The 24,256-nt window shown below is 49.3% G+C and overlaps 6 protein-coding genes across 6 annotated transcripts; 1 reads left to right on the top strand and 5 right to left on the bottom strand.

Annotated features, from left to right (window-relative positions):
• Positions 1–1,077: 1,077 nt before the first annotated feature.
• On the bottom strand, positions 1,078–3,513 carry BKA55DRAFT_38499 (Aldehyde/histidinol dehydrogenase). Its single transcript, XM_046185980.1, has 2 exons — positions 3,083–3,513; positions 1,078–3,025 (listed from the first exon to the last, which is right to left on the bottom strand). Exons 1-2 carry the CDS (start codon positions 3,317–3,319, stop codon positions 1,532–1,534), a joined length of 1,731 nt encoding a protein of 576 aa, XP_046057013.1. The 5' UTR covers positions 3,320–3,513; the 3' UTR covers positions 1,078–1,531.
• A 1,282-nt stretch (positions 3,514–4,795) lies between these two features.
• On the bottom strand, positions 4,796–7,598 carry BKA55DRAFT_38520 (uncharacterized protein). The gene is made up of 5 exons (XM_046185982.1): positions 6,362–7,598; positions 6,172–6,307; positions 5,926–6,122; positions 5,730–5,870; positions 4,796–5,674 (listed from the first exon to the last, which is right to left on the bottom strand). Exons 1-5 carry the CDS (start codon positions 7,433–7,435, stop codon positions 4,814–4,816), a joined length of 2,409 nt encoding a protein of 802 aa, XP_046057014.1. The 5' UTR covers positions 7,436–7,598; the 3' UTR covers positions 4,796–4,813.
• A 5,887-nt stretch (positions 7,599–13,485) lies between these two features.
• BKA55DRAFT_498691 (uncharacterized protein) lies at positions 13,486–17,166 on the top strand (the record flags this gene model as incomplete). Its single annotated transcript, XM_046186575.1, has 2 exons — positions 13,486–16,028; positions 16,077–17,166. The coding sequence occupies 2 exons, from the start codon at positions 13,486–13,488 to the stop codon at positions 17,164–17,166; spliced, it is 3,633 nt and encodes a 1,210-aa protein (XP_046057015.1).
• Positions 17,167–17,796: 630 nt separating this feature from the next.
• BKA55DRAFT_550984 (uncharacterized protein) lies at positions 17,797–18,663 on the bottom strand. The gene has a single exon (XM_046191325.1). It carries the CDS (start codon positions 18,517–18,519, stop codon positions 17,860–17,862), a length of 660 nt encoding a protein of 219 aa, XP_046057016.1. The 5' UTR covers positions 18,520–18,663; the 3' UTR covers positions 17,797–17,859.
• Positions 18,664–18,851: 188 nt separating this feature from the next.
• On the bottom strand, positions 18,852–20,206 carry BKA55DRAFT_670061 (uncharacterized protein; the record flags this gene model as incomplete). Its single annotated transcript, XM_046197951.1, has 3 exons — positions 18,852–19,559; positions 19,615–19,778; positions 19,833–20,206. 3 exons carry the CDS (start codon positions 20,204–20,206, stop codon positions 19,027–19,029), a joined length of 1,071 nt encoding a protein of 356 aa, XP_046057017.1. The 3' UTR covers positions 18,852–19,026.
• A 575-nt stretch (positions 20,207–20,781) lies between these two features.
• On the bottom strand, positions 20,782–22,624 carry BKA55DRAFT_532855 (uncharacterized protein; the record flags this gene model as incomplete). Its single annotated transcript, XM_046189393.1, has 2 exons — positions 20,782–21,230; positions 21,280–22,624. The coding sequence occupies 2 exons, from the start codon at positions 22,622–22,624 to the stop codon at positions 20,782–20,784; spliced, it is 1,794 nt and encodes a 597-aa protein (XP_046057018.1).
• Positions 22,625–24,256: the final 1,632 nt, after the last annotated feature.

The following is a 24,256-nucleotide window of genomic DNA, read 5'->3' on the forward strand; positions in this document are numbered from 1 at the left end:
AGAGTCAAGATAAAGATACGGCATGGGGGCAAAAGACATTAAATTAGTCACCGAGATCAACCTACGGATACAGTACCAGACATGCTCCAACGACAATCGATGAACCAAAGGGAATATGCACATGCAGACACGAACACGCAACTCAGCACAGCATAACGCCGCCTACCCAGCGAGTTTCACGTTCGAACCCGCTTCTTCCCTCCAATCCAGCGCAATGAGCAGCAGACTATATCTCAGGCTTTGTCCAACTTTATCCTAGAGCAACCAGGTTGAAGGGATGCGATTTCATGGACCAAGCATCATCGAGGAAATGGTCGCGTGCTCTATTTGGTGTTGAGCGAATCAGCGTGGGGGATTGATCAACGTGGTCGGGGTAGACTTTTTGGTGGGCAGGGGTCCAGTCTCAGAAGAAGAGGAACGAGGCTTAGATTGGCGTCCATTCTCGATGGAGAAAGGGTAAAGTTACTTGGGATCTTTAATGGAGGGCACGAGGGTTGGTAGCGTGCGGCATTGGCACCTTTGTGACATGAAATGAAGGTCGAAGTATCATGATGCTTGTGATGGGTATAAGTCAAGATTTTTAGGTGAGTGAGCTCAATTGTCCATTCACGAACGCCCCTCATCTTTCACTACCAAATGAAGGGAAACAAGTAATAGGAAATAGGATAGGAATTCGCACAGACCGATTTCCTTTGAGCTTGAGCCCGGATACTCAGAAAGTTAGGACCAGAGCGTGAGCCTACGACGAAAGATGGAGCTTGAGATCTCCAAACTCTCCAATCTTTCGTCTCCATCTCCACCATTCTACATACATAAGTACTTTCCATTCGGCTCCACAAGCCATTGAGAAAGCGCCGAGCAGCGAACAAATTCAAGAAGCATCATGCATGCATCCTTCGGTTTTCAAATAGGCAAAGATATACAACCAGTACAGAGGGGCACGTGTCCTATCTTGACCCTGGGAGCTCACAGACTCAAAACACTCCGGGATCAATTGGGACAAGACAAGGGTTCTTTTCGACATTCGATTCACCTGTGGAACAAGAAAGGTCGCAACTAGAGAATTCGGCTCTATTATTCGTCCTTGGACTGAATTGAGCACGTGCGCGTACTTTAGACGTCGACGGCTTTTTCTATCATACGGCACACCCCATCATTTTCCCCAATCTTACTACGGATGAATTCCACCCATCACCTTCCTGGGTGAACCAACGTGGGGAGAGACCCCGGGGCGGCTCTTAGCCAAGAACATACCCCTGGCAAGCCACGGACCCACGAACAAGGCTTGACCACGCTGCAGCGATTCAAGATCCTTGGCTTTGCTTCTCAAACTCTTCGACAAGATATACTTGATCGACAGCCAACTCTAAACGGTCTGAGACGGCTAGTCGTGCTGTTAGATGTGTACTTTTTTCCTTCTGTCATGGGTAACAGCCCTATAGAAGTTCACCTTCATAAGTCATCCATGTCGTATCATCGTCCGAACTCCACTCCAGCTTTTGTATATAGACGGTATGCCGGTAGTCGGCACTTAGACCTCGTTGCTAGGGTAGGTGACCTTGGTGGTAGGAGTGAACTCCTCCTTGATGGCCCGAACATTGACGAAGCGGGTCAGGAGGTTCTGGCTACCGGCCTTGTCGTTGGTACCGGAAGCACGAGAACCACCAAAGGGCTGCTGGCCGACAACAGCGCCAGTGCTCTTGCAGTTGACATAGAAGTTACCGGCAGCGTTACGAAGGTGCTCCTCGGCGAAGCGGGAAGCCTCACGGTCAGCAGCGAAGACGGCACCAGTCAGGCCATAGTCGGAGGTGGTCTCAATGAGCTTGCAGACATCAGCCATGGCGTTGGGGGCAGCATCGTCATAGATGTAAGTGGTAAGGATAGGGCCAAAGAACTCAGTAGAGAAGAACTTGTGGTTGGGCTTGGTAGTGGCGTAGATGGTAGGGTGGATGAAGTAGCCCTTAGAAGAGTCGTACTTTCCACCGACAACGAGCTCGAGGTCCTTGTCGGACTTGGCCTCGTCAATGGCACCGGAGAGCTTCTTGAATGAAGCCTCGTGAATGACAGGGCCCATGAAGTTGGAGTGTTCAGTGGGGTTGCCAATCTTGATGGCCTCAACCTCAGCAACAAGCTTCTCCTTGAACTCGGGCCACATGGACTTGGGGACATAGAGTCGAGAGGTGGCACTGCACTTCTGGCCCTGGAACTCAAAGGCACCACGGACAGTCTGCTTGACAGCGTTGTCGATCTCAGCTGTAGGGTCGATCAGGTGGAAGTTCTTGCCGCCAGTCTCACCTACGACACGGGGATAGCCTCGGTATCGGCCCTCAGCGATACCCTGACCAATGGTGCCATACAGCTGACGGAAGACAGCGGTGCTACCAGTGTAGTGGAGAGCAGCAAACTCCTTGTGCTCTAGAACGACCTTGGTGATATCAACGGGGTTACCAGGAACGAACTGGATGACATCCTTGGGGAGACCAGCCTCAATCAAGATCTGATAGACGAGCCAGTTGGAGGCAATGGCAAAGTCACTGGGCTTCCAGACAACGACGTTTCCGAGAAGAGCAGGAGCACCAGGCAGATTGCCGGCGATGGCAGTGAAGTTGAAGGGGCTGACAGCGTATACGAAACCCTCGAGGGCACGGTACTCGAGACGGTTCCAGACGCCGGGAGAGTTGTGCTCAGGCTGGATGTTGTAGAGCTGCTCAGCGTAGTGAACGTTGAAGCGGAGGAAATCAGCCAGCTCAGCAGCGGCGTCGATCTCGGCCTGCCAAGCGTTCTTGCCCTGGCCGAGCATAGTAGCGGCCATGATATCGTAGCGGTACTTGGTGGAGATGAGGTCGGCGGCCTTGAGGAAGACGGCAGCTCGGTCAGCGAAAGGGAGGGCCTCCCAGGCAGGCTTGGCAGCAAGAGCAGCGTCGATGGCAGCTGAGACATCAGCGGTGGTAGCAGTGTGGTAAGAGGCAACAGTAGTGGCATGGTCGGCAGGGTTCTGCTGCTTGGAGAGGGCGGAAGCCTTGATCTATGAAAGTCTTGTTAGACATGGCTCTTACGATGGCCTTAACTTATTCAAACTTACCTGCTTGCCACCAACCACAACGGGAACCTCAATGGGCAGGTTCTTCTGGAGCTTCTCAATAGCAGCAGTCAGACCCTCGCGCTGCTCGCTACCCTTGACGTAGTGGTGGTTGGGCTCGTTGAAGACCTTGGGGGTCTTGAAGGTAGCCAGAGTCGCAGCGGTTCGCATCTGCTGAGTTCGAGCAGCGCTGCGGATACCTCGGGCACCAGCCCTGTTGAGGAACATCATAGAAGACATTGTGATGTGATGTGATATGATGTGAATGTTCTTCGTTATCGGGAGTCGTCGAAATGGAGGGAGGGGTATCACGAAGGCAAAACACAGTAACAAAAGACTCTTGTTCGACGACGATCGAAGATGGAAGATGAAGAGAAAGAAAAGAAGGAGAGGGGAAGAAGCAGAAGATGGGGAGAAGAAGTAGAAGATAACTTCCTGGCACGACAACCAACGACAACGATCCTGACTAACAGAAATTCCGATTTTGGAACAGTTATCACGACTCAAGACCCAGATCTCGCGTAGCAATTCCTCCTCGCCCCAGACAAAAAATACTGCACTGCCGTTGCCACGCGAGCTAAGCTGTTCTCCTCACCAAGCTACACACGCCGACAGCAGCTAATCTTTGCTATGGTCGCGGCTTATCACGGCCTAAAAAGTGAATGCGTGGGGACATGGCACATGACGTCGCCTGTCTTCCCCAGCTACGGTAAGCCCGGGAATAGAATCTGATAGGTCAATGGCTCTCTGATGCTGGGGCCGATCTCGGCAGATGGGGCCTGGCATGTTATCTTTGGGTGCCCGCGAAGAGCCGCACCGTACCACTAAAAGTGGTAGTCTCTTTTTTTTACTGTATTCTAGAAGCACATATCGAAATCTTTGCTGATATTCAAGATAGCGAGACAGATGAGGAAGTGTTTCAAAGTTGACGATATGGTCTGTGCTGTAGAGAGCGCTCGAGCTATAAATACTCCTTTCTTTTTCCATTCGTACATTCCTTCATATGCCAACATTTAATCCCCTTCTCCCCAGTTCTAAGCCAGGATGAGAGCTCTAGACTAGCCCACTGGCGTACCTGATAAATTATGGCCGCACTTTTCCGAACGTGGGGGACTTTAATGGTCATGTGCTATCTCGAACTGGCACAGATAGCGGTTCTGACAATCGACGACTTTGCCTCTTTTGACTTGGGAAGCCTGGGGAAGAAAAATTCCTTATCTACTACGCAAGACTTGCTTTTGATGACAGACTGATACGGTCCAAGACGGATAGACGTGATGTGACACTGAAATACATTGAATTAGGCATAACAGAAAAATATGACTATAGTCACCTCGCTAGCCTCGATATTTCAATGATGCTCTAGTAAGACACCTCTCTTCCGAGATCCGCACAGCCTACTGTTCTCCCAACAACTTGACTTCATGTGCATTTTTATGTCAGGCAATTGCCTTGAACGGGTATAAACAAATGAAAGCTACCCCATGGGAATAGCTCCTATCTTACTGGTCGACAGACAGTCATGGGCTGGGTACCTCTCATGCCTCCCCAGGTACTCCCTCACTTTAGTCCTCTTCCGTTGCGCCTTCGCAAGCCGCCTCCTCCGGCCCGGCCCCATAATCGTCGGACCCACCCCGTAACTGCTCTTCGCAAGCCGGTAACACCGGCCCGAACTCTGACGGTTTTTCGTTTTGTTTGACGACTCTCTCCCCATTGATCAGTCTTCAAGTCCTCCTAATGCTGGCTGCCTGATGCGACCGACTCTCTAGGCGTCATGGGCTCGTCTCGCTGCTGGTAGTTGAGCAATGGTACCGTCAAGCCGTACATCTCTGTTCGTCCCTCCTTGTCATGCTGGTCGATCTCCACGTTAATGCATACGTCAAGTGTTCCGTCGTTGGACCTGCCATGGGTCTGTCGTGATGCTGCCTTATGTGTTGTTCCAGCCTGAACCTCTCCCCTGTGAAGTACCTTATGACCGTCATTACCCAAGAAGTTCTGCTCTGATGCCTCTGTTCCGTTCTCGTTAACGCTGCCATTGGGGACCTCGGGATTGTTGGGCGAGTTTTCGGTAATGGTTGCAAAGTTGCGGCTCGGCATTGTGCAGTTGTTGTGGTTGGCTGTCTTGTTTGAGTCGCCCGGGTCCTTATTGAACAGATCCAGCAGGGTCTCATCCGTCTTAGCATTCAAATGATGGATCTTGTTCCTCCTAGCCAGGAGGTTTGCTACAGCCGTGGGAGGTGGCTTGTTGACAATGGCTGACGAGATAACGTTGACCATGTAGCGGTGATCCTCTTCAACGGGAATCTTCAGACTTGGGTTGGAGTAGAAACGGCCCAGAGCAGCCAGGTGAACGTCACCTCCAAGGATTGTCACACGTATATTGAACTCGGCAGAGACCTTTTGAAGTTCAACCATCAGTTCTCGTCTTTCCTTCTTGTGTGTCCTAGCAGTGTAGTGGTCATCTAGATCATCCAGAAGATCGATACTACCGTCGAACTGGTTGAACAGACTTCCACCGAGTCCGAATCGTTTGTTAAGGATCTTGATAGGACCCATAACAGGACTGCGGAAGATGTTTTCGAGCCAAGTCAGGCGCTACATCACATTATTTAGTTTCTTTCATCCCGACCTTTTGGGTCTATTTACTCACGGGATAGGCGATTGGGATTCCGAGAAGGAGAATTAAGTGTGTAATTGGCTCTCCTGCCGCGGCTGCTGCTTCAAGCTCCGAACGAAGTCTTTGGAAGACCTTTTTGTATGTCTCGGGATAGTTGACTTGATGGCGAGTGCGCTGTACAATTCATTAGCATTGAGTTTCGCAGAGACAGATTCCACATTGCACGAACCTCTACCCGAGCGTCAATGCCCAGCAAAGCAATGCGGGCGCCAAGGCGTGTATAGATGTTGAGCGAGCGCTCAGCAACGTATGGGCCGGGGTGGTCACCGACGATATACTCAGGCGACTCAATCACAGGTGCCACATAGGTGTCCATCAGTTGATTAGGATCGGGCCCTTGACTCGCCTTCTCGAGAGCGGCATGGTCTACAAAATGTCAATATGGGTGATTCTAACATGAAGAAAGTGTTCGTACCAGAAGTATAAGTTGATGGAGGAGGTGGCATATGATGCTGGAAGAGCATGTAATATTTGTGAGCAGTACCGCCGATACCACGGAATACATCACACTGCATGAAGTTATCGACATATGAACCAAATCCGTCGATAATCTATGACCTGTTAGCAGGGGCGATAATAGAGCCAGAGCCGTTTCCGAAACTCACGTCGTGGTCATCCCAGATATTGATCTGTGGAATCTGCCCATTGACTCCAGCAAAGGGGTCAGTGTTGTACCAGCGAATGTAGTTTTTGAGGTAGTAGTCGTCGCATTCTGCTCGCATTGTCTCTGGGAACGGGTAGTCTCTGCGCTTCTTGGGATTGCTTATGTCAGTCCACGGGCGGAGCGGGCCATCAACTCTAATGCCATCGTTGTAGATCTGGTCACCACCGCCAACCATGACATGGAAAGGGATCTCGCGGTGCTTTCGTGCCACGTCGTTCCACAGCGCCGGTCCGCTCCAAGCCTCTTCGTCGGTTCCAACACTGAAACCGTTGCACGAGTGGAACATGATACGCATGGACTCGGTCTTCGCAGGTACGAAAAACCTGTTTACTCGGGGCTTGTGCTCGGTCGAGAAGCGTAGTTCGGGCAAAGCGTATTCGTAGCTGGCTTCTGTAGCTTGGATTGGGACACTGATATCGAAAGCCCAGAAGGTGTTGCGCGGATCCGAGTAAAGACAGTTTCCGTCAACACGCACCTCCTCTTGCGCTCCATTTGTCAGGTCCTGGCTTGCGAAGCCACCCTCTTGGGGTTGAACAGCTTGCTTCAGGGTCAAGTAGGGCTGGTGCAAGGGAATTTTGCCGCCACCTTCCACAACAATGAGAACGCTCCCGTACCAGCGTCCCTCGTTCATACGGCGGTAGTTCAGTAGAGGACCGCAGACAATCGTCTTCCCATCAGGGGCGTTTTCTCCACGGGCGCCTTGACCAGCATGGCTCTGGCCTACATTGTCACCTACAATATTTCCATTGATATCACCAGCGGTGGCGGTAACAGGTCTGTACTTTCCTGTATCGCGATTGTCGTCTTCTGGTTCCATGCGGGACTGGTTTAGGAAGTCTGCAAGCTCGCCCGCGTTACCGGTCGTTTGGTGGGGGTCTCGTGGTGCGCCATCGCCAGTGAGCTGCGAAGCGTGTGCAGCATAAGCAGACGATTCCTGGTGTCGCCAACGACTGGCCGACGAATAAGGATTTCGTTGCGACTCGGTGGTCGTAGGCCTAGCTACTGGCTCCGACATTTTTGTGGTATAATTGTAGTTTGGAGTCGAGCGCTGGTCCTCTGGTTCCTACCTATGTAGGTAGATATGGAGGCCTCCGGGTTTCGTTGTGGCACAATATTAGTTGTCGCAATATGCGATCGACAAATTGACGACGCGGTTTATCGCTGAACGCGACAATGGACAACGAGCGAATTGAATGCGCAAGACTTGATTGTCATCTGTTAAGTCCAGAAAGACCTCGATATGAGAACGACAGAAGAGATTCGACGATGTCTGTGACAAAAACTCGAAAATTAGACTGACGGGAGACGAGGCCAATCTAAAAGGAAAGGTAAGACAACAAGATGATGACGCAGGTGCAGCCAGACCATATCCTGTTGGGTGCAGGGGTCACGGGTAGTTGCGACTGCCCCTACTTTACACTACTTTATCAAAGTGGCAGTACCTTTCCACCGAGCAATAGAGAAGGTGTACCTTGTGATATTAAGCCAACGTCGCTTTGGCTCCTTCATCAGCTGGTCGGGACACAAGCATCGGTCCATTTTCCTGCTTCCCAGCAACAACAATTTGAGGGAGCTCCATTCGAGGCACAAGCTAAATTATACCGAAACTGAGATCAGGGAATTGGATGGGATGAGATGGCGCCAAGGAAGTAATCATGTCCCTTATTGGTCCATCGGCAATAGTGGACATGATCCCTTGGATCTTCCATGGGAAAACCAAGACACCATCTCAAAACCAAGCTATTTGGGCTTTGAGGTGGTGGTTGTTCTCTAGGTAGATTAGTAGGCCAGGGTGTGAACCCTTCCAGATAAGCAATCAGCAATGGTTGACGGGGTAATGATTCCTGTGCAAGTCTTCCTGCATCTTGCCTTGCGAATTCCGAGGACTCGGTGGGTAAGAATCGACCATTATCATGTGCTTCAAATTCCCGTCTTTTACGAACGATCCAATACGAATCACTTGGCAATGGGCGAGCTTCAACGAGCTGCCCACTTGGAGGGGACATGAAACCCAAACAACCCACACGACAACGCCATCCAATCTTAAGCCCACAGAGATATTCGGAGCGGTTCATTGGATCATGTATTTTTTTTATTACATGCATTATCCGCCGGTATGGATTGATACCTTGAACCTATTGCTGGAACTATTGGCTTCATTCCTCCTTTCGTTGCCATATCATCGATTTCATCCAACCTTGTCTGTATGTCTACCTTGGGTATTTAAGCTAGGAATTAAGCATGATAGTAGGTGACGTCACGGTCATTGTTAAGTGTGTTTTTGGCTACCCTGGAATCGTGTATCTGCTAGCGGTTTCGACGTTTTATCATGTGTTACAATCTTATCAATATCTAAGGAAGATAAATCGAGGCAGATGTGTTCACATCATTACCTAGTTGCATTGGTGTTCTGTTATATATTTATCGATTGTCAACGAGATGGGTATCTAAACCGTCCACTTTTCACGTTTGGCGTCTTGATGCCTCTTTTAATGTGAGTGGAACTTGAGCATCAGACTCGTTCGTGCCAAAGCCCATTCTTTTATGGCAAACACAATGCGGTAGGATGAATAACTGTCTAAGGTACAGAAAAATACTTCAAGTATAAAAGTGTCAAGCCAACATATGTACCAGGGTTTATTGGTAGCTTATCAAGAAACACAATATTCGAATTGCAGGTTGCTTGTTCTTCAAGACTGAGATGGCTTACTTCTATACCATCTTAGTTAGAGTGGAGGCTACCAATCGCAGCCATGTCAAACCCCACACTAAAAATTACATAATCAGCCAGCCATCTTATCAACTTCAAATTCTCGTTGAAAAATTTCAACCTTTCAATAACTTTCAGTGCATTGTTCTCGAAGAACGCCGAGTTACCGGCTACCAACGAGCTGCACCACAGGATCATTACGATCCATCCTATATCATCTCTAGATCACAGCATCATGCTCGTCGGAGAGTTCGAACACGAAGAATGCAAACCGCGGCTCGCATGTAGTTCAACTCGACGTCGTGATAGCACGAGATCTCAAATACGAGTGTCTAGGACTCTACCAAGGTTAGTACTGGTGAAACAGTGAAGCGCAGTCAAACTGCGAACGGCATTAGTGTGTACAGCAAATGAGCTCTTCAATGCTCGCCTTGCTGAAGGAAATTTTATCGTGCCAAGATTGATATTCCCCTACTATTACCAAACACCTCTGCTCTTGTAATCCCACGGACACTGGTGCATGAAGATAGGGGTACATGCCACTACATTGCACATCTGACTCTCAACAACTGAAGCTTTCTAAACGAATCAGACAGGTTAAAAAATTTGTACGTGAGGTCAGTCGTATTGTTTGGTCACCAAATGCCCCCTCGCATAGCCTGGATCGTGACCCGCCGAGTTGGCTTTATGAGCATGCAAAGCGAGAGCAAAACTGCCAAGTCCGAGACCACGAACCCTTAATTTGCCAAGTCGCTTCTGTTATTTTAAGGATAGAGCGGCAGCGGGGTCAATTCTCGAGGTCGCGTATTTGGTGATACTCGAGCCAAGTCAGACAAGCCTTGTTGGGCGGCCATGAACTTTACGAGAAATCCACATCACCTCCCACTTGTGGTCTTGGTATCAGAAGGAACATGCGGTGGAAGAAAAGACGACGCCACATTAGGGGTTGTCCATGTTGTGAAGGACCAACGCACAGCGTGGTCGGTGCCCACAGGCCCATCGAGTTGGAACTCTGTTTCCCTCGGATTCAGCCGACCAGGGATTCTCAGAAGCGCATTTGTGATTCTCATGTGCGTCTGGCTTGCAGGCAGTAGTTGGTCATCTCCTCGGATCAATTACCCAGCAAGGACATAGCCAGATCCAGCTGAGAGAATGGGGCTACCAAGGGGGCCTCAGCCGTATTCCGGAGTTGAACAGCATGATGCATACAAGGGAAATCGAATTGAGGGTTATTGCTACGATGTTGTGATTCTGTGATCTGCAGTAGTAGCCAGCTACATGTGCTTTGCAGCCACAGCCGCAGCCGAGTCGCAGGAAGCACAGGACGCACAGGAAGCACAGGAATAAACTGGGGATAATAACATGGAGAAGTCTCTCGTCACCGCCACATTGATATACCCAGATGCTTTCAGCGGAAGAGTAGACCAATGGGCTCAGTACGTGCGGTTACACAAAGTGTAATTTCATCATTATCACTGCATACCGAATGTTAAAAGTTGACCTTCAACCCTCTGTGTTGACATATTCAATGCTGGGCTAGCGATCATGGCCGAGCTAGAGACAAATTCCCCTGACAGTAAGTCTTAAGACAAGGCTCGAAGACAAATATTTTAGTGGAATAACCCCCCAACGGCGCTGTTCTCAGCTGTGAAATTACTATGTGCCGGATCAGTATTTGGCGCGGTCGTTGAGCATTTAGCATATAGACTCTAAGCTCGATCAGGTAAGACACCTGAATAACATAAGAAACGTCATCAACACGTTATACCTTATTGGCAATGAATACATTGAGGTACTTTGGGTGGGGGCCAGTGAGAAATGAGCTCTCCTATGGTAAAATGTCCTTGGACAGACAAATGGACCCCTTTCTCGGAGTATGAGCATTCCGAAATCCGTATCTTATCAGCTTGTATGTACTTGGTGATGTGCCAACCAATGATAAAGTTACTCAACATGTAAACAAGTCGGGAATGCTCAACGACCGGTAAAATGGCTTCCCTAGACTGGTCATATAAGAAGCGTCTAGAGGTCTATTTTGTGGCCGGCGGGTACGGGATGACGATGGGCCAGTGATGGTTTTGTTACCGACTTTAGGGCGGCTGTAGTTTTCAGTTCAGACCCAGCTAATACCGAAGTGAGTTCTCCATTGTCTATACGATTTAGAAGTCTGTTCCGATCCGCCCTTTATGGATGGTTTCTTTACTTATCAATTCTTAGTTTATTAGGAGAGTTGTCCGTGTGGTGTTGCGGTCGGTCCGCAATCTCGGACATGTCCAGAGATTCCACTTCTGAGTACTTTTTAGCTTTGCTTAACTTTGCACATGTCAAGTTCAACGATGTGATGTCTTGGATAGAAATCACGGATAAAGGTATCAATATAAGATTATCTACATACCTTAGCTATCAGTACGTTTCCTTCGGTAGGAAGCGGCAGATCTCAACCCCAGACTTGAAGCCCGTTGCTCTCCATCTCAGCCACTGCCTCCTTGTAAGACCACAAGAGTCAGCCTCAACGGTGTAGCTCCACCCACTGTCGGTTGTCATGGCCCCAGGCTCATTCATATCCACACTAAAACCTCAGCCCGACAGCGGTTGACTGACAAATTCATGATCTCATCTGGCAAGCCCAGGCTATTTCCCATTTCGCGCAGCTGGCGGCAACACTATGAGTTAGGGGGTTATATTACTTTGAATCGTCGATCTTGATCTATCCCCTATAGTGAGTAAAGCTTGACAGCATGTCACTGAAAAACTTGGAAGAACAGGTACTCGAAACACCCGTTTCAGAGACTCGAGGATGACAATACAGAATCCTGTAATGCTTCTCGTAGAAACAAGCCACTCGCCAGTGAAAGCGAGATACAGACGATCATTTCGAGGCGTGTCATCAATTTGTAATAAGACACAAGCCATATAAAGCCAATCTCACCTGTTCTGCGCCTCCTCCACCGCCATCGGGAGGTTCCTCGTGGGGATAAATAGCCATGTTATAGCTAGGTAATGGATATCAGTGAGGCCGAAGACATGGCACAGATCAGAATAAACTTGGATCATGATGATCGAGGTATGTTGATATGAGTTACATAGTGCATCTCACTGCATCTCATTGCTTCGTTGTCAATGCCTACATGATATTTGGGGGTTGCATTCGGTTCCGTCTGCCCATCTGTGCCTCTTCAGCTCTGTATACCGCCAGGCTTTGAGCCCCTGGCCTGGTATAGAGGCAGAGTGTGGCAGAGTAACGAATCGTATCTCCTCGACATGAAGACAGCGCACTAGCTCTCCTGCAGGGTGTGTGCCATGATTCTATCGCGAGTCTTCTTTCAATAGTCCTGGATACGCTTATTAAACTTGCGCCTTTGACAACCCATGATAGCGGGCGCACTGTTGTCGGACGTTTCACTGGGATTGTTTTGTGTGATGTGATTCAATGTTCTAGGTTGTTTCCCGAAAGATTGGAATTCAATGACACAAGGAACAAAAGAAGAAAGTGCTCTGACCCCATTGTCTTATCAATGACGTTTTGTTCATTTCGCGAACGTTGATCGAAATTGGATGCTCGTTAATTCTTCAAATAGTTCATCTGCTGAAGCTGCAGCGAATGCTCCATGTGTTGCAGTGGAGCCACCTCCACTCATTCCACAAACTCAATGAGTACACATCCCAAAACTCTAGCCTGTTTCCTCAATTATACGCCCCTTGTCGATTTACTCGCCAGAATAGAAGAGAGGGAAAAAACCAACAAAATATTTCATCTCTTATTCCGTGCGCGGCCCCGTTCTGACAACAGCGCGTCGCCCCTCTAGGCATAGCCTCATTTTCCACGGTACAGCCTGGTACAAGGCCAACCGCACGGAGACTTCGGACTCTACAAGTCTTTTCTCTAGGGGGGCACCCTGTCAATCACCACCTACCACCTCCGTCTTGCCGCTCCCCCCCGGCTAGCCCGTGGCGATCCATCAATCAATCCTGTGGTGTGGAGGTTGCAGGTTGCAGCGCGCTAGCAGACGCCCAGGTACTCTATGGTACAGTAGGTACGAGCACAGGCGAGGCCGGTCAGTTCACTTCGCAGTTTGCCTATGGAAACCCTGAGAAAGCCTCGTCTTTCTTTCTTTCAAACCACCTCGAACATTCTCCTCCGCATTGCAACCACAGACCTTTGCTCCTATAACCCTCATTCCTCTGCCGGACAGAGTAGCATCGAATAATGGTGATTTGAGATCAGAATTATCTGCTTTTGATTTTTTTAATACGGTCGGGTTTCCAACAAGAGGAGCATCAGCCTGCGGGACGCTTCTCTCGTTGAGAGCTGCCTGATTTTTCTATCGTTTTGTCATGAGATGGGAGGCTCAACTATGATCATGGCTCCGGCCGTGGAAACGACGTCTTCCTTCCCGCGTTCTCACTCTAGCCCCGATCTAGAACTTCTCTCGCTATCATCCCTCGATAAATCCTCCCCAACCCCATCACCGCACCGCCAGAGCGTTTCCGACCTTCAATCGATATCAAGTTTCGATCTTCCCACGTTTAATGTCGAATTCAACCTTGATACAACTGTTTTTCTAGGAGGGGAACAGGCTGGCAAGACGGCACCGGTGTCAACCCCTTCAATCGTTGAAACGAAAGAGGTTCCAGAGGAGCCCTCACGCATCAGACATGCCCGAAAAAGAACAAGCTCGCTCATAGACACCCGCGGTTGGCTATCAAGCTCCAAGAGCACGACAGATCTTCACGAAGAACCTCCTCGACCGACGACTTCTGCTGGCGACAAGAAATTTGGCGATGGATCGATTGGAGACTTGAAACCCCTACAGAGAACGATGACAAAATCAGGATCTTTCGCAAACTTCGCCAAACGGTCATGGAGACCTTCTCGCTCCCCGTCGCCCATGAAGAATGCAGACCCTGCCAAGGAAAACGAAGAGTCATCTGGGCGTAATCGATCCGAGAGTACAACATCAGTCAAGCTTACAAAGACTCGTAAACGCCCTGGTCTGACCGTCGAGCAGGCAGACAAGAACAAGTCGACTGATTCACTCAAGTCTGCCGGCCCTAAAGCCTTTTCCCGAGCGAGCGGTTACTTCTCAAAGCTCAAATCGAAACAAGCGGGCCTGTCAAAGCTCAATACCAGCACCGACTCCGACAACAGCTGCGCTTCTTCGGCCACAAGCCTTGCAGCACCAGCATCGATAATCGCTGCAGAGGAACGTACGCCGCAATCTTCCACCTGCGACACAACCTCCGCTACAACTGTGACGGATGAATCGTCCATGGAGATGCCCCCTCAACAAAGAGATGTCTTGTGGTCGTCTTTCAAGGCCATTGACGTGGATTTCAAAGGATTCCTTGCCAAGAGCACAGCCCAGCGAATGTCGCAGGTTCAAACACAGCTTCTCCCATTCCTGCGAAACACGATGAATCATGAGTCCACCAAGAAGCTTTACCCCGAAGATGTCGATCGAAGGGCGACAATTTTGAACAAGTGGTGGATTGCAATCTTGGAAATGCTGGATGGTCAGGCGCCCCAGCCTGTCCCTGGTGTTGATCGCCCGGTCCTTTTCGATGCCGCGACACTTCTCATGACGCGACATGAATGGCGACAAGCTACATCGTACTTCCTACCACTTATCAACCGATCTCCGGCTGAGCGCGTTCGAGCGCGATCTCTGACCAACTCTTCCACCTCTTCTGTCACATCGAGCCAAGCGGCTTTCCTAGAAGAGTCAGCAGAACACAATGTCAGGACCATGTTTGTTTCCAATTTGGTCAAACAAATGGGTTTTGTAGTTGAAAAGCTTTCGCTCCGTCACGTCCCCGTCAGCCTGGTTAACTTTGCCGGAAAGGCTTGCGCCTACGCATTTTTCTTCGCGCCTGGCGTTGCAGATATTCTGATCAGACTCTGGGGACTTTCTCCTGAACTCATTCGACGAGTAGCTGATGAGCTTGGCCTCCCAAGAAAGAACAAAGGCGAAAGCGACGATATTGCAGCTCTGTTCCCTCCAACTATTGGCGTATTTGCCTGGACATCGCCAAAGGGGATGTGGGATAGCCTTAAGAAGGTTCCCAGATTGCCTATGCTGGTGTCTAGAATCCCCTGGACAGGTCCCTGGGCAGCTCGCTGGAAAGGCCGAGACACAGATGTATTCTTCATCTTCTGCAAATATTTTCATATCCTCTCTGAGCAATTCATGCCCCCTGGACTGCCCCTGCTCGAAAAGGCTAGGTCTCCTGCATTTGCTCTTGTTCAAGCTCAGCTTCTTTACGTTTTGGATACAACGATTCACCGTCAATCTCCAATGGATGGCGGCTTTAATCCTGCTGCAATGGACTCTATGTCAGGTGCGGATGCTGCAATGGCTCTGCCACTCCCTGTCAGTAATGTTATGAGAGGCATGTCCGAGAACCGATGCATCATGCTGTTGAAAGACTTCCTTTCGGATGAATCAACTGAGATCGCTGGTGCTCGTCACACATTTGCGGAAACCTTTGCAACCATGATGAAGGCAGCGACCCGCAAGGTGTCGAAATACAGCCATCCTGCTTGTTTCACCCTGTGCGACTTCTTGGAGGAAGTTCTCGTGCTCTATAGCGAGTTTGAGGATCCCGACTGCTCGAATAGCTATCTTGACTGGGCATTTTGGTTTGATGTTTGCCAGAAAGTCATGAGCTCTTTCAACACCATGTCTGAGATTCGAATGTTAGCCTTAGTCTACTCCATCTGGGATGCCATTTCGAAGGATCCCGTGCGCAAATTGGCTGTCTGCAAGGACTGGCTGCTTACCGAGGAGACTTTTAATGAGTTTTTCAACCATTGGTGCCCAATGGTTCGGGCTTACTACCAGCGTTTGCTGTGCTGGCGAATGTGCCGAGATACGGGAACGCTGGATGAAGTTGATGGGTAAGGCCCCCTCGATTTGTTTTTGTGATGCTTGCTAACTCAGAATAGTCAAATCTTCGCTCTTGTAGCTGAGCGACTTCAGACGACGTGGGCTCACTATCTGCACATCAAGCATACTGCCGAACAAGAACAGCGAATCCCCCCTTCAACTGCTCCAGTGAACCCTGCACCCGGCAAACGGTTCATGATCATTCGCCAAGAGATTAATGTTCCTCAGCCTGGACTATACATGGGGAGCTTCGATTCCTTCGCTAAACTTCCTAACAGCGAGACGAGCGTTCTGAATGGCCTGCCTCCTGACCCGTTGAGGAATGATGGAAGAAAACGATGGTCACTATTAGGAAAAGTCCTTTCTCTTGGCGGTAATGCGGGAGCAGGTGCTGGCTGGGACGATGATTTCCAGAGTGTCCGCCGTGAGACAGCAGAATCTCGATCTTCTAGTGCCGCTCAAACGAATAGGAACTCTAATGTTAATCATAACAAGGGCCGTCCATCTGAAGATGACTCCTTGTATTCTCAGCCAACTTACGAGGAGCCAAAATATGTTTTCAAGTTTATTCTTGCTTGGCAACAACAGGCAGCACCTCTTCGAGATCGTTTCCTGACTCGCCCTCGACTTCCCGCCCCAGCACAGACTCGTATCAGTGGACCTCTACGAGTCAACGGCTTTACTGTGCCAGCGGGATATGCAGCGCCAACACGCAAGTTTTCTGGCAGCCCCCAGCAAGGACTCATCGACAATGCTAGGAACGCGAATTCGTTGAGCCCAACTGATGAGCAAAATGGTTCTCCAAGTTGGAAGCTTGAGGTTACGCTTCCGAGTCTGAGTGACGAATCCCCTCGAACTTCCAGCATCAGGGCTAGCCCCTCTCCTTCACCGTCACCGTCTCCATCACCGTCACCGTCTCCCAACTCAAACATGGGCTCTTTCACCGATGCTGTGGTGGATCCTATCAAGCCAACTGGCCTGTACGTTAAGAATTCCGTCTATGCTGGACGCTCACTCGCCGAGTGGGCGCAAGTTGTTTTTGAGTGCAACAATTTCGTTGAACGTCGTCGTGACGAGGGAATGGAAAACCTTGGCGACGTTGAGATACCTATTCTTGGAGTGGAGGGCTTTCGCAAGGTTGGCGGCTAGAAGCTATGACACCTGAGACATGTTCATTTTTCCAAGTACTCTGCACATTGTGCAATACGTTCTTTCGCACTTATGATTCCCTTGCCTTATTACATGCATTCACAGTGAGCATGGTCATATCTGTTTTCGCACAAACATACATCACTGAGGTGATTTCACGGCTTCTTTGCATACAACCGGTCCCAGGGGCTTAGATATGGGATATGGGACCTGGTATGAATTCGAGTCGCTCTGAGTGATCTTCTCATTTGTTCGAGATTTTCAACGATACTTGTACTTGACATTGAATTTTAAGGCGTTTTCGAGCAACAACTGGTCTGTTCTGCTTCTTTTTGTTACATATATCATATATCAGTCTGCCACAGGCGGCACACGTTGGGACAGGTCTTTCTTGGTCAAGGGGATGGGTGAACACGGATGGAGTAGGACTGCATGCAATTGAAAGCCCATTGCCAGCGTGGCTACAGCACAGGTTCGGAGCGATGGGCCACTGAGTGTGATCTCGTGTGTATATATCAAATTGGTTGGGGCTGAGGTTGAATACAGAAGCCGTGTCTTCTGCTTTGGAGCATTATAATGATAATGGCTTTAATGACATTGAGTGCCTTCGAGCGCAGCTACGAACGATACTTGTAACAATTCGCGATTTACATTGTGCTATTCTTTCACCCTTACTATACTATCATTCGTAACTCACTCCCAGCCGACCCTTAGCTCTGCCTTCATCTCAGCGATCTTCGGCTTGAGCGCCTCATACCTCTTCAGGGCATCCTCTCTCAGGTGGTCCTCACGCTTGGTATAATAACCCTCAAAGGATGGCTTCCCATCGTTAACAGTTACCCAACTCTGGCGATTCTGCGTGTAAATGTGGGCGTCAGGCTGAATCTCCCAGGGCCTGTCCAAGGTCCCGACACGAACATATGACAGATGAGGTCCAGCATCCGCGTAGTAATTCCACAGACCAGTGTGGCACATAGGACATCCGACAAGTGTCTGTCCAACGCTAGATGCTGTAGGAAGACACACAGACAAGGGTTCGACCTTGGGCCGAGGCTCACGTGTAGCAGACTCAGCGGATGTAAGACGTGCAAAGGCGGGCTGAACAGCAGCGGGGGTAGAGTCCGGGTTGGAAGAAGAACCAACGATAGTGGGCGGTGCTGAAGGGAGGAGAGTCAGGGCGGTGGACTCTATGACAGCATTGAGGGCGCAAATAGAGCCTGTCTGACGCTGACAGGTAGTACAGTAGCAACAATGAACTATAAGGGGGTGAAGAGAAAGCTGGTAGCGTATAAGACCGCAAGCGCAGCCGCCGGTGAGGGGAAGAATGTCTTTGCGTTGGGCGTAGTGAGCCATGGTGCTGGTGTTGAAGAAGTGAAAAGACGAGAGAGGAGACAGAGAGGCTTTAAAGGGGCTTATAAAGGAGGAAGACAGAATCAGGGCTTACGAACTGGCCAATAGTAGAATTACTAACGAAAAGACACAATATTCGTGTGGTATTGTCCTCGTTTTAATTCACTCTTCCCGAGTTACTAAGACCGAACGAAAGCGGGGTGATGGGAGCTGGCCAGTGAGAGCGAGCGGGATGGCCTAATCAGGAAATTTATGAAAGGCCTCAATGGCGATAGGACACAGTACACAGGGTTTATGGAGGGGACGAGAAATTTCTTCCTGCATTTCAGAAAGATATGATTCTAAGAGAACATAGCACTAATACTCAGTGCATTGATGAGCAAACTCCCTATGCTACTTTCCCTAATGTTTTCCTTCTCGCTCTTGCAGTTTTCTCTGTGATTGGCCTCGGAACAATCCTGAAGGAAATGAGTACGATTTGCTACGTGAGGAGCCAACACTTGGGGTTGATTAATATCGAGTATCAACCGAGCGGCTTCGAAAGCCAACGCCCGCATCATCTCCACTATCATCATCTTCCAGAAGAGTCTTCACTTCACTGCCCATGTCAGCCGTCATCTCAGTCTTGCAGGCTTGGTCCATGAGCATATCCATATGGCGGCTAGACAGTATCAAGTCCAGTCGTTGGTAGCACGCTGCGAGGATACCTGAAAATGGGGCCCGTTGGAAACTTGTGCACCAGTAGTGAGGGTGATTTTCTCCGAATACAAGCTTTTCGGCTTCTTTGAACAGGTGATGCAATCTTGACACGCTGCCTCGATATCCAAGTTGGTCGGCGTTCAACGAGGGCATGAAAAAGGAGTCGATCCCGAGGTCTTGTGTTGCTTGGATAAACTTGTCGGGGATGCCGTCTGCAAGATTTACAGCGGAGCAAGGGCCGGTATGCCAACAGAGCGGGCGTTTGGCGAGAATCTTGATTGCTATCTCCTTGCCTTCAGCATGAAAGACTTCCAGCATCTTGACGCGGTGTTGAGCGATAGGATCTGACAGACTTACGATCAGATAATCGTGGCTTAATCGAAAGTGGGCTTAACTTACCGATCAAAGGAAGCAGTCTAAAAGTTTCCATGTCGTCCAGTCGAGTATGTCTATCAACCACCAAGTTGCCATCCGCGTCGATGTGGCATTTTTCGGTGATATCCTGAAGCATTTCCTCCACTGCGCCCTGGCATCCGAGCTCCCAAGCCACGAACAAATTCTTACTGTATGCCTGCATCTTCTTACTGCTCTAACACATGCTCTTGAGCCTTTGATACCACGCTGTAGCCATAGGTCGCAGCGTCTTGGTCATGTCGTATTTGTTGGTCAAGACGCAGATGTTGTAGAGCTCTTGAGGCTTTAGGTCGAGAGGTGCATGATCGAAGTTTGCATGGACGATGTCCATGAGGACAACAAAGGCTTCTGGATTGTCCTCAGGAAGCTTTACTTCCCAGCGATGCAGGTCGTTGGTGGGTTTCGAGTCGCTGAAGCGGCCCCTTAGCATGGCGCGGAAGACTTTGGAAGCTCGACAGAGAGCGTGAGAGTCAACATGGAGAATTATAGAAGATGAACCAGAGCCGACAGTCAGCCAGAGATCTCCGTTGTCATCGAAAGAGATGGTCTTGGGCAACGAGGCACCAGGTGATGACATGATGAGCCTCGCTTGCTCGGAGCGTGCTGGTGGAGGACTTCAAGGGGAGAAGACGAGGAAGCAAAGGAGAAAAGAACAAGAAAGAGATCAGAGAAGTAGGGTACTTAGGGCTTTCAGTTTCACCGGTGCTAAGTACGTAGATGGAGATTGGCAGTTGGCAGTGTCAGCAGCAGTGTCAAGGTTTTTGACATTCACCGTTTGGTATTGGTGAAATGACCACCTTACAGAGGCAGTTTGTAATTATGTTAGTCTTGTTTTCACATATTTGCAAATGAAAAAGTTCTTAGTGGGTTATTTATTGAGACTTTGGCTCATTCTGACACAAACTTGGTATCTAGCTTCCCTTGTCTGACATTCTACAGCCCATACTTGACTGGATCTGTTTGCTAGTACCAGCACAGGGAAATCATTCCTTCCAGAAAATAAACATCCAGTAGTACCTAAGCTCTCCTCTTGTTCATCTTACATTAATATGAAGGGGAGATGCTTGCCAAAAAAAAAAAAAACACAACGTGGCTCGTGATATCATCAATCGAAACATCAAACACCACCCGTTCACCCGTCGACCCGTCGACTCATTCGTCGTCGTCTTCATCCGAGACCCAAGGCATCATTTTGACCTTGGCGGCTTGGATTCCCAAAGCCCGAAGATGGCTCAAGTAGAGTGGATCGGCGGCTTTTCGAAGCTGCTGTCTAATCTCATCCACCATCTCTACTACTCCAGCGCACCATCCACACAAGTCGATATAATCAGCCACGAGACTAATCTTGTGCTCAAGAGTCTTCAAGTCCAGATCAGAGGTCCGGAATACGTCGAAACTGCCCCCAAAACTGAAAAGGTCGAGTATTCCTTCTTCACCAGCCTTGCTTAGCATCTTGCCCAGCATCAGACACATTTCCTCTCGGCTGTGGCTAGTACCGCATATGTGTCCCTTGACAGAGCTATAAAGGACCTGTTCGCCAAGCTTCTGGCTCTTATACCAGCAAGTTTCTAGTACGAGTTCGCGGTGTTCTGTAATACAGTCTGCGAAGGAGTTAGCGAGGTTTAAGAGAAGATACGTGTTTAGACTTACCAAGAATAGGAACTCGTTGGAAACCTTCAAAGTCGGAAAGTCTCTCCTTGTTCTCTCCGATGACGAGTTGATCGTCTGCATCCAAAGAGCAATTGAGTACAACATGGCCGACCATGTCACTCAGCTCCTCAGCGAAACCCAATTCCCAAGCGATGAATGCCTTTTTAAAAAAGAGCCCGTAGTCTTCAGTGCTGGTACCCACGGCCTTGAACCAGCGCTCAGCCACAGGTCGCAGGACCTGTGTCATTTCGTACTTTTTGGTGAGGATGCAGACGCCATACAGCTTCTTGAGTGATACTTTTGAAGGCACTTTCTCGAAACGTGTATGAATGAGGTTTAGAAGGAGGGCAAAGGGGTCGGCATCGTCATCCGGCAACTCGATAGTCCAGTCACTATCGTTGATGGCTTTCTGGTTGAGGGAAATTATCTCCTTGAGTCTGGGAGATACGCGGCTGAGGGCTCGAGAATCGACGAGCATAATCCGACCTGGATTTTGTCCCACCTTCAGGTAGAGATCTCCGCCCTCGTCGAAGGAAATCATAGGCTTTTCATTCTGGCTGGAAACGCTCTCGCTAGTTTCTGTGGATACAGAGTCGTCGCCGAGAACAATTGCCTGGGTTTCGGGGACAGTGGCAATACCTGCGACTTCCAATTCGACACTCGCGATTTCAGTACCTTCAACCTGAGCGGCCGCGACTTCCGATTCGGCATTCTCGATTTCCATGCTTTCAGCTTGAGCGGCCATGGCCTTGGTGATATAAGGCTCAGGGGTAAGGTAGGTGGTTCGGAACTCATCAACATCCTCATCGAATTTCTCGTAAAATTCATACTCGTCGTCACTATCGGAGAACTCAAAGTCACAAATCCGAGCCTCAGCTAAGCCGGACTCACAGGTGGTAGGTTCCGTCACGAAGATCTGAGGGATAGTGACACCTTGAAGAGCAGGTTGGGTGGCAGTAGGGTTGTCCATAGTGTCCTCGGTTGTTAGGGGCTCACTAAGAGGCTGGTCTGTGACAGACTCAGCATCGATAGCAGGAGCCATAGTAGATTCAGGAATAGTAGGCTCCGTAGTTGCATGTTGAGGATCACACATGATAGATGAAGCCTCGGTGTGAAAGAATGAAGTGTCCCGAACTTCAGTCTCATGCTCGGTGATCTCAACCTCAGCTGTCATAGGTTGGATAGGTTGAGGCTCACGAATCTCGGATTCGGTGCTCTTCCCAGTAGAAGCGCTCTCGATGATTTCTGGCTCGGAGATGGGTAGTCGCGCAGGCTCAAGGTCCGGGCTCGAGGGCTTACTAGCCAAAGTGTTATGTACAGGCTTGCCATCATTAATAAAGTCCATGAAGGCACTGCGGGTTGGGATAGACCCGCGAAATCTTTTGAGGAGTTCGAGATTCATCTTAGTGGAATAGATGTAGGTTTGTGTCGAGTGAGTATTGTTACGTGAAAGGTATTGGTTGTAGATAAGGGGTTAAGTGGAAGATGTGTGTTGGTGAGAGGTGTGTGATCGTTGTTGTGGGGGGAAGAAAAGTAAGAGGAAAGAAACCAAGAGGAGGAGAATGTAATGGATGAGGCTGATGTGTGCGCCGAGTGGCCGAAGAAGCCTCCAGTGGCAGCCGGTTGGCAGTGGCAGTGGCAGTAGAGGGCAATCATTCGAACAATAGGCGGAGAACAAATGGCCAGTGCAGTGCCTCGCAGGGAACAATATTCATTCACCAAACGCTTTTGTGATTTGAACATATATTTTTAGTGAACAATAAGACTCTTGCCGTCCCCCCAAGCTCAAATTCATCCCAATGTTCGGTGTTTATGAATATATCTGACTAGGTATCTACTTTGTGTTTTAGCAGTCTGTGCCTTGACATATTTCCAATGCTTGTCAGTCAAGGCCCTCGAGCATTCTGTGCTGTGCTTCGTAAGTCTCTCTAGCAAGTCTTTCATTAGAGTGCAGTTACATTCCTTGTTCGATGACATCTCCCGGTATTCCCTCATTGAGCTCTGTACATTAAGGAGCGCGGAATCTAGTTCAGATGTACTGAACGTCAGTTTCAGCCATGAGGTCACCGGAATAATAAACCCATGATACCTGGGCCAAAAGCTTTACTGAGCATTTTCTCTAGTAGGGCGTACCTGTACCCTGCTTCTCCGCATCCGTGAATGCAAGCAGAGGACCTCACACAGCTTGGAGAGCCGGTAAGGGCTCGATCGGTAAACTCGCGGCATTTACCTTTGTAGTACTTGATGAGATTAAGGCAATATTTGGCCATGGTATCTTTGAAGCGTTAACAAGAGCAGTCTCATCAAGGGGCATGATACTCACCAGGCCTTGGAAACATATACACACTGTTTAAAGCTTCTCCCTTCTCGCCGACCGAGTCTCCTGCATCGTTGGAGCGATGATTTTGGGCTACTATCACCTTCAACTTGGCTAGTTCTTCCTGAAATCCCATCTCCCAGGCGACATACATCATTTTGCTCTAGTCGACGCTTCGGCAGTCCTGGTGGACCTGTAAGGCTTCTCGTGGGGCGAAGATTCATAGTCCGCCGCTGAACTTGATGCACTCGGTATGATGTGTTTAGTGGTCGAATTTTGCGTCCTGGAGGTGAGGTTTCGCTGCGGTCATAATAATATGAGCTGTCTCTGCTTCTGCACCTATGTAGTCACTGGAAACTCTATGAGAGACATCAGTTTTAAGTTAGAAACGCCATGAAACCTTCAAGCGCATTACTATATTCGTGTAATCTTGGCTGTAAGAGACAATGCTGTAGTTTCCCCGCACGTGATGCTCGTATTCCCTGTTGTGTATCCACCCTTCAGCCCTGTATGGCCCGCTAATCCCTTTCCGACGACGACAGCTTCGAAAGGATTACCCGTTTCAACTCTGACAATCCATCAACGATAACGGGGCCTGCATGTCTCTGCCATACCTAGTTACCCATAACGCTATCCGTGCCTCCTGTCGTTTCTTGAATA

This window comes from Fusarium redolens (assembly GCF_020744475.1).
Source record: "Fusarium redolens strain MPI-CAGE-AT-0023 chromosome Unknown BKA55scaffold_1, whole genome shotgun sequence".
Classification (NCBI taxonomy): Eukaryota; Fungi; Ascomycota; class Sordariomycetes; order Hypocreales; family Nectriaceae; genus Fusarium; species Fusarium redolens.